The 12,823-nt window shown below is 47.1% G+C and overlaps 1 protein-coding gene across 1 annotated transcript in view; it reads left to right on the forward strand.

The window, feature by feature from the left end:
* Positions 1 to 9,587, forward strand: part of LOC142564994 (carbohydrate sulfotransferase 14-like) — a 30,649-nt gene extending 21,062 nt beyond the window's left edge. The window contains exon 3 of the mRNA XM_075676226.1: positions 9,066 to 9,587. Within this exon, the coding sequence (XP_075532341.1) occupies positions 9,066 to 9,321 (256 nt within the window). The 3' untranslated portion in view covers positions 9,322 to 9,587. The remainder of the gene's footprint in view (positions 1 to 9,065) is intronic.
* Positions 9,588 to 12,823: the final 3,236 nt, after the last annotated feature.

Consider the following 12,823-nt stretch of genomic DNA (forward strand, 5'->3'; position numbering starts at 1 on the left):
GTGGATAATTGCATTATTAATCAAGATTACCTGCCCAACTTCTGCAGCAACAAAGTTAGGCAAAAAATTTCAATTAGCAAGTTGTAAAGCGGTTTGCAAATTGTCCGATGAAACAGTTCATAACATTCTACGATTATTTTTCCGCTTACTGCCGATTTCTGCGAAGTAAAAGAAAAAAAATGCTAAACGACATGCCCTCTTGCGCGCCGCCATTGGAGTGATACCGAACGCTCCTCGTAAAACCGCAAATAGCATTTAGCGAAGTGTGCTGCGACGACGACAGGGCAGTGACACAGGCATTCGCTGTGCTATTGACATCAGCAACCATTATATATTGCGCTGGGATAACCGATGCCCTTTCACCCTCGAAACATTTACCCCCCAATTCAATCGGGGCCAACGCCAGGCCCGTGCCAAGGCACTGTTGCGCTCCTTGGCTGGAAAGTGTACTACGCTCTTTGTAGACGCCGCAGAATACACACCAGAACACCGGTTCACGGCGGCAGTCGTAGACGTTAGCTCCATCCTTACGCACGCATGTAGTGTGGCAACAGAATACCCGGAAACAGCGGAAGAGGTAGCGATTGCGCTTGCGCTTATGGACCCCTGCGAGGTAGTTTTTAGCGACTCACAATCCGCAGTTTGCAACTACGCGTGGGGGCGCATTTCCTCCGAAGCTCTCCAGATTCTAAGGAAAGCTGGTCGACAGCACTTCGAAAGCACCGCGATCATGTGGTTTCCAGCGCACGCCGCCACCCCCACCGATAAGCCCCCCCCCCCCTTCCCCGTTAATTTGAACGAGGTAGCATACCGCTCTGCGCGAGAACTGACCCGCCGCGCAGAATTGGTGACCCCCTCTTCCAGTTCGGAACTCCTGGTTCAAAACACGCGAGAACGCTTGGTCAGGTACAATGACATCACTAAGCACTACCAACTAGACAGGCGGTTGCTGCTCCCACCTCACTCCATGCTGAAACGTCGCCAGGCAGTCGTCTGGCGACAATTGCAAACACAAACCTTACCCAGTCCGGTGCGATTGCAACACATTTTCCCTGCGCAATACCCGACTGCTCTTTGCAAATTATGTCAGGAAAGTAGAGTGACGCTGTCATACATGTTGTGGGAGTGTCATGTTACATCAGCTACAATGGCAGTAGCTCCGGAGGCTCTTGCGTCGAAGTGGGCCGCCGCTCTGCGCAGCTCCAACCTCAAGACACAAGAGTGGGCTGTCCAGCAAGCCCGAGAGGCGGCGACGAGGCAAGGCCTCGAAGTACCCTCATGGGAGACCTGAGCCCGTGTCATCAAATTTGCCGGATTCAAAATAAAGTTGTGTCCCTCCACCCGGCTAAATGCTATGTTTGTACGCGCAACATTTGGGAGCACTGCAATCACAGAGCGCAAGCGGGCACGTCACACGGTATTATTTTGTATTTCGCGCGAATCTTCAGTAAGCGGAAAAAAACCTAATAAGTAAAAAGCTATAAACCGTTGAGTCGGACATCTTACAAATCGCTGTACAACCTCATTTCAATGCTTGCGTAACTTCATTGCTTCTGAATTTGGTTAATTATACTTGGGTGACTATTGAATTAAAAAGAATGGCAGAAAATTTTGCGAATTACTACGTACAATAGTCAGCAACATGCATTTGGACGTGGTGTCTTAGAGTAAAAATGCATATTTTTAACTCTGGCTAAAGTGAGCTGGGACACCCTGTAGATATAACATGCAACGGCAAGTCGCAGCAAAATGAGTTCGTGCACATGTGTGTGCAGTCCCCAAGAGACACACGAGGTTGTGATGAAGTCTGCGATGAGCAGGTTACCATATAAGCCGAGTAGGTAAACAACAATACACGCTCATTAAATAATTCACGACCATAGATTTTACAGTTCAATGTAAGCTGCGACACAAAATACAAAAGAATATGATGCATCATATGAAATCGCCCACAAATACAAATAACCGAAGAAAGTTCTGATTTTATTGTGAATACTATTCAGTGCAGCACCTAGTACTCGTCAAGGATGCTTGTGGGTTCGAAAAGATGTTCCAGTGTCTTTACTGCTTCGTGCAATGTTTTTGGTGACAAGTACTCAGCAGATTTATGTGTAAGAATGGTTGGTGAGGATCAATGGAGAGTAGTTCTTGTTGTAGCTTCCGCCTATGTGGCGCGTGCCTTGGGCTTTCGTGGAGCAGATGGGGAACATGCTACTCGTGCTTGTTACAGGAGCGATCCCTTGATGAACCAAGTTTTATGCAATATAGAAAGTTCTTTTTTACTCTGTTCCAAGGCGCGCGCGATGAATTATTGTCTTGCTACTTTTCGAAAGCTCTACATCGAGCTTGTGTTTTTAAGGGGGTCCCCTTCGTAAATGATGGATTTCATAGTATTTTTACGCTCGCACCATAGGTGGTATGCCCTGCAAATGAAGAACAGTATGAAAGCCTACAAGAACACTTTCGTCCTCCAATGGTGAAAACCAAGTGAACCTGTCTTAAACATATAATAAAACAGCTGCCTGCTTGTATTGACTAGTAGTCACACTTTTACAGGTGTAGCCAAGAAGAACAACGCTATAATGGGCCATCCTCTCCAGCGCTTTCTATTGGGTCAGTATCTCCAGTGCTTTTTCTCGGGCAACGCCACTCGTTGTCAGAGTCCGTGCCCTGCTATCATGGTCAGCTCATATGCAGTTGACTAATAGCCACCCTTACAAGTGGTAGAGGGTGCTTCAGCCTACGACGTCAATCCTGGAACTTCGATCCCGCACCCTACGTTCAACCATGCCTAAAGACGCATCCCAGCTTACACCCGCTACTGCATTCCAGCAAGCGCGTGGTCGGTCAGTCATGCTCTACGGTGTGCCTCGAGCAAACCTGCCATATTAAGCGACGCGGACCACACCAGCATGAAAGACTGGCTGACGACATATGAGATGGTAAGCATCCGCAACAAATGGGACGACGCCCCCAAACCTGAGCAACTTGCTCATCTATTGTGCGGGTGTGGCCAATCTCTGGTAGAAAAACTATGAATGATTTTCTGGGTCCTCGTTGAAAACCTCTTTAGTGGCTATGTTTGGCCGTCGTGCTATGCGCAAGCTGCATGCAGAATCGCGTTTCCGAGAACATGCACAGAAACCGGGTGAAGCATTTACCAGCTACATTGAAGATGTTTTGAACTTCGTTACGAGAGTCAACGTGATGATGTCGGAGTTAGACAACATCAGACATGTCATGAAAGTAATAGAGGGCGATGCTTTCAACACTCCTTGCACAGAACCCTCAGTCCGTGACTGGCATCGTCACTCTATGCGAAAACTACGAGGAGCTATGCAGGCAGCGCTCGTTGAGATGCCGTCCTTCATCGCGCGACGAACACATTGCTGGCTTGGATACCATCTCTGACCAGTGAGCGCTGCCAACAGAAATGAAAGAGTTCGTCCGGGAGGCAGTTCCATGCCAGCCTTTCTTCATGACATTCGCTCAGCTGCCACATATGCAACAGCCTGCCTCGATTTTTATACCTCCGCTCAGTCATGCCACCAAGAAAGAAATCGCCAAGGTCTTGCTATGCCAGCGCCAACGTTATCCTGTGGCTGCACCACTAAGCTACGCTGAAGTCGTTGCGCCACTGCAACAGGTCCCGGTGGCTGCACCACTCGGCTACGCTGAAGTCGTCGCGAGGACCCAATTACTCTCTGTATGCCTATCCGAAATGCGGACTTTGTGGCTAGGTCCTGGCTGCAGCCCGCCATGCACTAGAACAGCAGCTGCCCCATACTATGCGTCTTGTGACATGGATGAGACCTGCTCCAGCGAACTGGTGGCATACTCCCGACGACCGTGCCGCTACGCCAGTTACCTCGCATGCTTTTGTAACTGTGCGCAGCCGCCTAGCGCCGCATACCCATGACCAGCCAGCTCAACAATCCGTATTACAACCCCCGTCGGCTGTGTCGCCGACATTGCGCCTGACGCCAACTATACGCCGTTCGACGTCTCCTTCGCCTTCGCTTTCTGCCACCGATGCAACGTCGCCATGTAACCCAGGACAAAGAAAACTAATCGCCGCAGTCCAGGAAGCAAGGGCTACGACACCGACGAAATGCGAAAGTCTTGAACGCAGTCCCTCGAACGTAATCGAAGTGTTGTTGACCGTTTTCGCGCATCTGTACTTGGGGACACAAGAGCCGTCGTATGTGTTATGGATGCTAAGCCCTGCCGCTTACTTCGAAAAGTCACGACGCCCTTTTCTGGGCTGTCCCTCGGCACAGCCATTCCTCAGAATATCCAGCCCATAGTGGATTCCACTGCTGATGTTGTCATTGACGACGTTCAACGCGCCATAGAATTCGTCTTCCTTACCTCGTGCTTTCATGACGTCATCCTCGGTTGTGGTTTTCTCTCACACAAGAATGCCGTTATTTATTGCGCACCGGGCGAAATAGAACTCTGGCCGCTAACCTTCATTTCTTCGCTTTCTAAGATTCAACTTGTCCATGCCAACTCCCACGTTCCTCGGAACGCATCGACGGTTGCCTATGTACTGCAACGCAATCTCTGACGCTGTTGGTATTCTCTATCCACCTGACCGCTTTCTCACTCAAAAAGGTCTACTGCTGCCTTTTGCGACAGGGGACACTATACCAGGTTGCAGCACTATCTTCATTTGCAATTCGTTCCTATACCCTGTCATTCTGCACCGAGCGGAATGTCATAGCAATGTAGAAGCGATCGCAGGCGTCCAAGTTATGGACGTGCCAGACGACAATTACTGTTCTAGTTCCAGTGCGCTCAGTTTTAGTCCTACGTGTGACCTATCACTCAAGGATGTGTTCGGTTCCTCTATTGCCGATGACCTCACACCGGTCCAGCGGTCTCAGCTTCTGTGCCTCTTAAAAAGAATTTCGTTCTTCTTTCAATGTAGGGCAATATTCCCTGGGCCGGACGTAAACAGCTACTCATCGCATCGAAACAGGCTCGCATCTGTCATTGTGGCAACATACGTATCATTTATCTCCTACAGAATGTCTAAATAACGAAGCTAACAACATGCTTCGCCATGAGGTGATGAGACCTTCGAATAGTACGTGGGCATCCCCACGTTATCACCCTCGCTACGAAGAAACATGGTTCTTTTCGGACTACTAGTGCCTCAAGAAGATCACTGGCAAGGATGTCTACCCCTTCCCGCTTATAGACGACGTGATTGACAGTCTAGAAGGCGCTGAATTCTTTTCATCTCTGGATTTGCGCTCACGGTTTCCAAGTACCAATGGCAGAGGCCGATCGGCCGAAGATAGCTTTTGTTACACCGAACGGCTTATAAGAATTGGGCGTATTGCCTTTTGGATTTTGATGTGCCCACGCAATGTTTGAGCGCATGGTGAACACAGTTCTACAACGCCTTGAAGAGACACAGGTGCCTGTGATATCATGACGACGTAGTTTCTTGCTCCTGACTTCAACAAACGCTTTCAGCGGCTCCTGTGTGTTTTGGTGTGTTAAGGAAAGGCTGGCCTGCAACTAAATCAACGGAAGCGCGGATTTGCCGGTGGGCAGGTGAAAATTCTAGGTTACATCTTATCCCCGCATCGAACTCTTCCCGATCCCGTCAAACTTCAGGCCGTTGCCGAATTCCCTAAGCCAAGCGCCGTCAAAGAAATGCGCAGTTCGATAAGTCTCTGCTCTTACTTCAGACGTTTCATTCGCAATTTCTCCACCATCATATCGCCCCTGACGAAGCAGCTTAGAGGAAACAGGCCCCTCACTTCGTGGTCGTTCGAGTGCGACGAGGCCATTCTGTAACCTTTGCCTTGCTCTACCCGGCCATTGCATGGTCGGGTAGAGCAATGGGCATGGGCAGGACATGTAATGAGGAGGGAAGATAGCCGAAGGTCATTAAGGGTTACGGCCTGGATTGCAAGGGAAGGGAAGCGTAGCATGCGCGGCAGAAAGTTAGGTGGGCTGATGAGATCAGGAAGTTTGTAGGGACAACATGGCCACAATTAGTACATGACTGGGGTAGTTGGAGAAGTATGGAAGAGGCCTTTGCCCTGTATTGGGCGTAACCAGGCTGCTGCTGCTGATGATGATGAATGCAGGCGCGTCTTGCGCTGTGCGATAACGTTTAACATGTGTTAGCCGGTGAACTGTGGTCGCCCGAGAAAGACAAACAAGGGGCGCTATAACGTAAAACTATTCCAAACTTTTCTATTCCAATTCTGTAATCAATCCCTTGCCATTGAAAAAAAAACCTTTTTTTGGACCACCCCCACTTCACCTGCGTGTCATGCGACGTCACAAAAACCGCGATAAGTCCCCATCTGATATAGCGTGTACACACTGATTATGCATGATTTAACTAAAAAAAAAACTGGTTATTTCTGATTCCACGCCTTTTCGCCATTAGCCCCCGGCTATTGGTCAAAAGTTTTCGGGTTTCACCGCTTCACCTGCTTGTCACTCGACGTCACAAAACCGCAAGAACTCACCGCGTCAAAATGACGTGTACGCAATAAAGATGCGTTAATATGCCGAACAAAACTGACTTTTCTTCTGAATAGATGCAGGCTTCCCCGTTCCGAAGGGAAGAAAATATGGCTGCTGCCGATCGCTCAGGTGCTGGGTACTCGCACCTGCCTGAGAACATGGGTTTATTTGCGTATAATAAATGTTTCTGCATGGCCGTGTAACGTTTTCCAGCACTTCCGGTACGTTAACGAGCTCATTCTGCCAACTATTCTTCGCTGAGGATTCGTTTTAGTGTCATTCTTAAGCTTCCGTTGCATGCCGCCGCGATTTTCGACGAGCCACCGCAAGCTAAGTAAGGGAAAGCCGACTAATCGCAGACGCCGGCACCACCTTCTTCATTCATCCGGTTATCGACTATCAGTGCAGTGGCTCGGCCCTATCAAATCCCTCTCCACTTGAGCGTGCTCCTCGCCGCTTTTCAGCCAATTAGATAAGACAAGCCGCTCAGTGTAGACAATGTCATTCGTTTTTCAAGAAAACAAAATTGCCCTCCGGTAAACGAGGAAAGCGTTTGATTGGTCTGTTCAGACAACCTGGGGGTTGTCTGAACAGACCAATCCGATGCTTGCCGAACATCCGAACAGATCGATGCTTGCGTCGGCGGTTACCCAAATTGGCGTCACGAGTTTGAAGTAAAAAAATATTGGAATAGTTTTACGTTATAGCGCCCAAGTGCGCGTGACAATAAAGTGCAACGCCCATGGAGTATCAGAAGACTCCACTGCTGCCATCAGGTAGCGTTATTGCCTTTGGCGTATTCCGAGCACAGCAGGATCAACCACAGAAAGGAACAAGCGCACAGTCAAATGATGAGCGAGATAACGGCCTTTATTTTCATGTCCGCAGCGAGCCTATATAGAAAACATTCGTGTGGCTAGTGACTTACCCTACAGACAGCGAAAGCTTCATACTTTCTAACAGCCGGGCCAGATAACGCGGACGAATAGCACATATTCTTCATAGTTCATCATCTCAGTCAACTTTGCAGAAATTAAAACACACGTGATACACAGTCAATACCCGAATGGTTTTCTTTCGCAAATTGTTTGCTTATCCTGTAAAATTGCGCTGTTCACTGCTCATATGTTTTATGTTGGCATCTTGTGTCATCCTTCTAACTTAATGGAACTGTATGACCTGCATTTTAAGCAGTTATTATAGGTAATGTATTATGATGCTGTCTTCTATATCTGATTAGTTTTGCAATTGCATTACCTGTATGCATTTATACATTGATCAAATGGTATATATCTGCGTAGTATCTAAAAGGCTAGTCCGCTTGTTCGCTTTATTCTGCGTAATGTATTCATCTTTCGTCTTGCCTTTTCCCCCTTCTGCCTTAATCGCCGACCGGAATGGCAGCATGTTTCAACTAATAACATAAATATTATCCTACGAAATTGGCACCTCCGCTCCACTGAGACGAACACGACACCGGCGTTTAATTTGGCTTCCTCGAAAAACGCGTACAACTAAATGTGGCAATACGCCGTATGTACGAATTAAGGAACGCAATGCGGACACAGGCTTCCATATACAAACACATCACATAAAAATAAATTTACTGGTCATGATAGCTCAAAAATGGATGCAGAACACTGTGAGGAAAAGCCTAACCGGTAAAACTACGCCTGCTGAATAAAAAAAAATGCAGATCAACACCTGAAAACCCAAATGAGAGCTGTCATGATCTTGGTTGAGACAGAAAAGGGCTTATTTCCTCTTAGCGCATTGCTTTTGCTCAGGACAATAAAACAGTACCGTAATATTTGACCCCCAAGCAATAGGTACCACTTTCGGATATCTAAACCTCCTAGTCCATGATCTTTTTATTGAGCTACAATTATTATGTGTGCATTCTTTGTTTTCTACGGCGGTTTTATTACCATGGAATGTCGTATTGGTAACGCTACTAGAAAAAAGGCAGCCCTGTATAAGCTCTATTTCCCATGCTGCCCATTTTGTTGAAAAAAAGCCCGCGTCAATGTAGTCGTTAATTATACCAACATGAAAAAACAAGTATAGAGTTAAGGATTTGTTCAAGACTTCAACTGAAAAGAAAATCTGCGTTCGACACTCTGCGTTCGAGATTAAACAAAACAGCAGTGTGCTTTGATTATTGGTATGCTGTTAAGCTTTGGGTAATCATATAGCTCTAATTAGGATGATATATCATACTTAGTATTAGTTGTAAACAATGCTATTGTTTCCGACTGTAGATTTTTATTGAAATAACATTTGAATTGCAAAAAGATTACTGCCCATGGAATGAGAACTTCAATTTATTGTCAAGTTAAAATTTTCGAGCAATCATGAACGTCAGCGCTCGCTTGCACGCATGTGATGGATTTTAAGCTTATTGGCAGTTATCGCACTAGCTTGAATATATTCAAAGGTAACCTTCCTTGCTTTGGCAAGTTCACATTTATCTATAATTAGCAGCACTGTATGTAAAATTTTTCTCCTGGCTCAAGCCATGTGTACTACGTGCAAATCAGCCATGTAATCATTTGTTATCATTTCAGGTACAACATGATTGTCAAAGTAGAGACCCTGGACAAAGACATGGAGCATGTGTTGCCACGTATCGGATTGCCAGAATGGAAATTTCCCATCAGGAACGTGCACAGCCCAACACAAGAACGTGCAGCTCATGAGTCTTTCAGGCGTCACTTTTCTGAGTTATCGAGGCAGCAGGTGCTGCAGCTGTACGCCATATATATGTATGACTTCGAACTTTTTGGCTATAGACTGCAGGGTTACTCCAGCCCCGTCATGTAAATGAGGTTGCCCCGAGTAATGCAATAAAACCTCGGAAAGGACTTGCTTAAATGAGCAGCTAGCACGGTTAGCGTTGCTCGTAAACTACTTTGGCTAAGAAAGATTCTGTAAATATAACTTTGCTTGAATTCCTGTGTTGTGTACTCCCCGTTACATCATGCAAGACAAATTACCAGTGACTCTACGAGCGAAAGTACCAACTCACAATTTCTCTTGATGAAATTCTAGTTGCACTTGCGTTACAAGAGCATAAAACTCTTAAGCAGATGGTGTTTTCACAACAGAAGAGAGGTGTATGTTGCAAGTATTTAACTATGGTTATGAGGTGGCGCTTGACCGTAGTACTTTTTACAGGAATATACGGTGTGAGTTCAATGCAGGAACTGATCGAATTATGGATAACGAAAAATAGGTGCAGGCAGGGCGGTACTGCTTTGTGAAGCAGACCATAAAATATTGGCGAAAAATCAAGGTCATAAGCTTAAGTACGCTATTAGTGAACTCTTTAGATATGGGATGTGTGCCGCACACGAGGGTGGCGGATGAAGTCAAATATACATAGTGCCCGTTCCATTATGGAGTATGGGAATGATATCACCGTGCTACTCTTCATTGTCTAAGCATATTTCGCTAAACTTTTGAAAAGTTTGCCATGGTTTCTATTTTAAGTAGTTAAATAGTGTCCGCATTTTAAACATTCTCTTTATAGAACAAATGTGTGTTAGCATGGCATAACAATTCGACTGTTTGCAAATTACACCATCTCACCATTTCTCTTTCTATCTATCGCCACTTCCTTGTGAAAAATGTTACGTGTCAACACCACAAAGGCGTTAATTAGACGTTTGCCCCGAAACAAACCCCCCGATCCATCAGCGCATATGTAGATGTCCACGCAGCATGGACACCGACTCTTGAATGGTCCACAAAAGGCCACGACCCCCGCCACTAACTGGCAGCTTAAAGTAATTATGAGGGGCGGCCAACATCAAATGCTACCGAACAACGACGGCGACCTTCGATTCGCAGCTTGCTATCCTGCCGCATGTTCCATACCATCGGGCTTCGGAGGCGGCGTTAATGCGAAGCGTTGCGATAGCATGGGCGTGGTATTGCAACGAATTGGACGATTGTGATTTGCTGCTAGACAGTTTTCGGGTTCCCTAGTCGACTCGCCTAGAGAAGACGTCGGTATTAAATGCGGAGACTTTTCATGCAGAAGGTGAGAAGGTTCTCATGTGAACTCGGACGTTGAACTTGCTCCTGCGTACAGTGGGCTTCTGCAACTGGAGTTGCGAAACTAAGCCAAAAAACCCTTTTTCGTTCATTCCTACACGTGGACGTAAACTTCAGTGGGTTGGGTCAATTCCATATTCTAACGCCCACACAAGCCGCAACAAACTGATGCCAGCGGTGGGATCAAGAAGGCAGCCCTCACTATCTGGGATCACCGGACATGGGTACGTGGCTCCGGGAAGCACGAACTTCGCTATGTCAAGGAAGACTACGGACGGAAAAGCGACTTCTGCCAATCCGGGATCAGCAGACCTCTTGTTCATGGCACAGAGAGGCGCAAGCTCCTCAGTAATGGCGTGGAGTCTTGGACGACTCGAGGAAACTGGAAGGAAGAGCAGGAAAAGGCAGTTCCACCATCGGCGCGATCGGCAGACCTGGGAACGTGGCCGCAGTAGGCACGACCTTCGCAACCTCAACGTAGGATGAGTGCTTGAGAGAACACATTTTGGCGGGCGATAAGCACAGGGTTCTAAGGGCAATTCGGATTGAGGGATCGCAACCGAGTTAACGGTCAATACAAGGGAAGTTGTTGTCAGCTCTCTAAAAGCATGAAAATAACAGTGTTAAAGAAGGAGGACCTGTTCCGCTTGGCAGCAGAGCTCGGTATGGATATTAAGCATGGGTTGAGGAAGCCCGAAATCTGTACTGAGAATAACGAAGTGCGTTTCAATGAGGACGAGTTAACGGATGCCTGGGAAAAGATGTGCCGTGAGAAGAAAGAAAGGGAGGAAGAGAAGGAACGCGAGAAAGAAAAGAAGGAATGGCTAGAAGAGATGGAACAAATGCCGGCAGAGAATGAGCAGGAGAACAGGCAGCATGAAATTCAGCTCGCGAAAGCAAGCAAGCGAGATTAACCTTACCGGTGGATAGGGCGCCGCCATAAAGGCCAAGCGTCGAAATGACGAGTTTGCTTCAGCCGTGACATCGGTCACTACCTGGTCAATTTCAAACGAATTTGTGAGAGGCGATAATTTCACCAGGAGAAATGGCCGGAGTGATTGCTTGAGCTGCTTCCAGGAAAAGCCTCGAAGGTTGTAGCCCGACTGAGCGCAGCCGAGGTAGGCGTGTACAGTTCAGTGACGGCGAGATTGCTATAAAAATTCAGGCTCTCCGCATAAATATTGTGAAGATTTCAAGAGGAAAATGAGAAGCCCAATGAAAGCTTCGTCCAGTTTGCGTGTCGCCTGAAGGATAATTTTGCAGATTGGGTGAAACAAGTAGGGGCGGATAACGTCAGTAAACTTGCAGATGTAATCTGCTTAGAGCCGTTTGACGAGACCCTGATGGATTAGTTGAGCCTTTCGGTTAAGGACAGGCAAGAAGGCGTGTCTGTAATGAGTGCTGCCCAGCTGGCCGAAGAGTATGTTGGAAGTTGTAGCTTCAGGAGGCAGATAAGTTGCGCACAATACGATCAAAAGTCTTCCCACGGCCACAATGTTTCTCTACGGGGCAGCAAACCAGAAAGAAAGAGGATGAGGTGCTGTATTGCGACGCCGAAGGCAGTGCAGAGAAGGAGGATGAAGCAGCTAGCTCGGGAGGTGTAGGTAAGTTGGAGGAGGAAATTCTTCCGATTTCCTCGGCAGAAATTCAGAAAGAGGATCCGCCGCTGCGTAGCGACGCTGAACACAGTGCAGAGAAGGATGAAGCAACTAGTTCGGGAGGCGTAGTTCAGCCAGAAGAGGAAAACTTTTGGATTGCCTCGACAGTAACCGAGGAAGTTGGTCAGGCTGAGTAACCACCAACGGGAAGAAAGAAGAGGCATTCGGAAATGATCATCAGAAAGAGTGCTAAGAGACGTCGCAAATTCAGGAATGCGGCAGGGAAGGCAGCGCGGGCGAATCAATCAAAAGTTACTAATCCTTGTGGGGGGCGCAGAGAAATATTTTGAAAGGCGCGTTTGTCATTTCAAATGTTTTGAGTCAGAGTGCGTCCGAGTCGTCAGACGAGGTTGAAAAGAAGGCGACGTTCGACGCGGAGGACAAAAGCAAGGGGGCAATTAGGTTGCCCCTCCTTTAGTTCTTTTCGAGGTGTAGCCTGTGTGACACGGGAGTATTAATCAAAATTAGCTGCCCAGCTTCTGTAGCTACAAAGTTAAGCAAGAAATCTTAATTAAAAAGTTGTAGAGCGGTTTGCAAATCGTCCTATTGAACATGGCATAACTTTATATCATTATTTTTCCGCTTACTGCCCATTCCTGCAGAGTAAA

The sequence above is a fragment of the Dermacentor variabilis genome, chromosome 11 (assembly GCF_050947875.1).
Source record: "Dermacentor variabilis isolate Ectoservices chromosome 11, ASM5094787v1, whole genome shotgun sequence".
Classification (NCBI taxonomy): Eukaryota; Metazoa; Arthropoda; class Arachnida; order Ixodida; family Ixodidae; genus Dermacentor; species Dermacentor variabilis.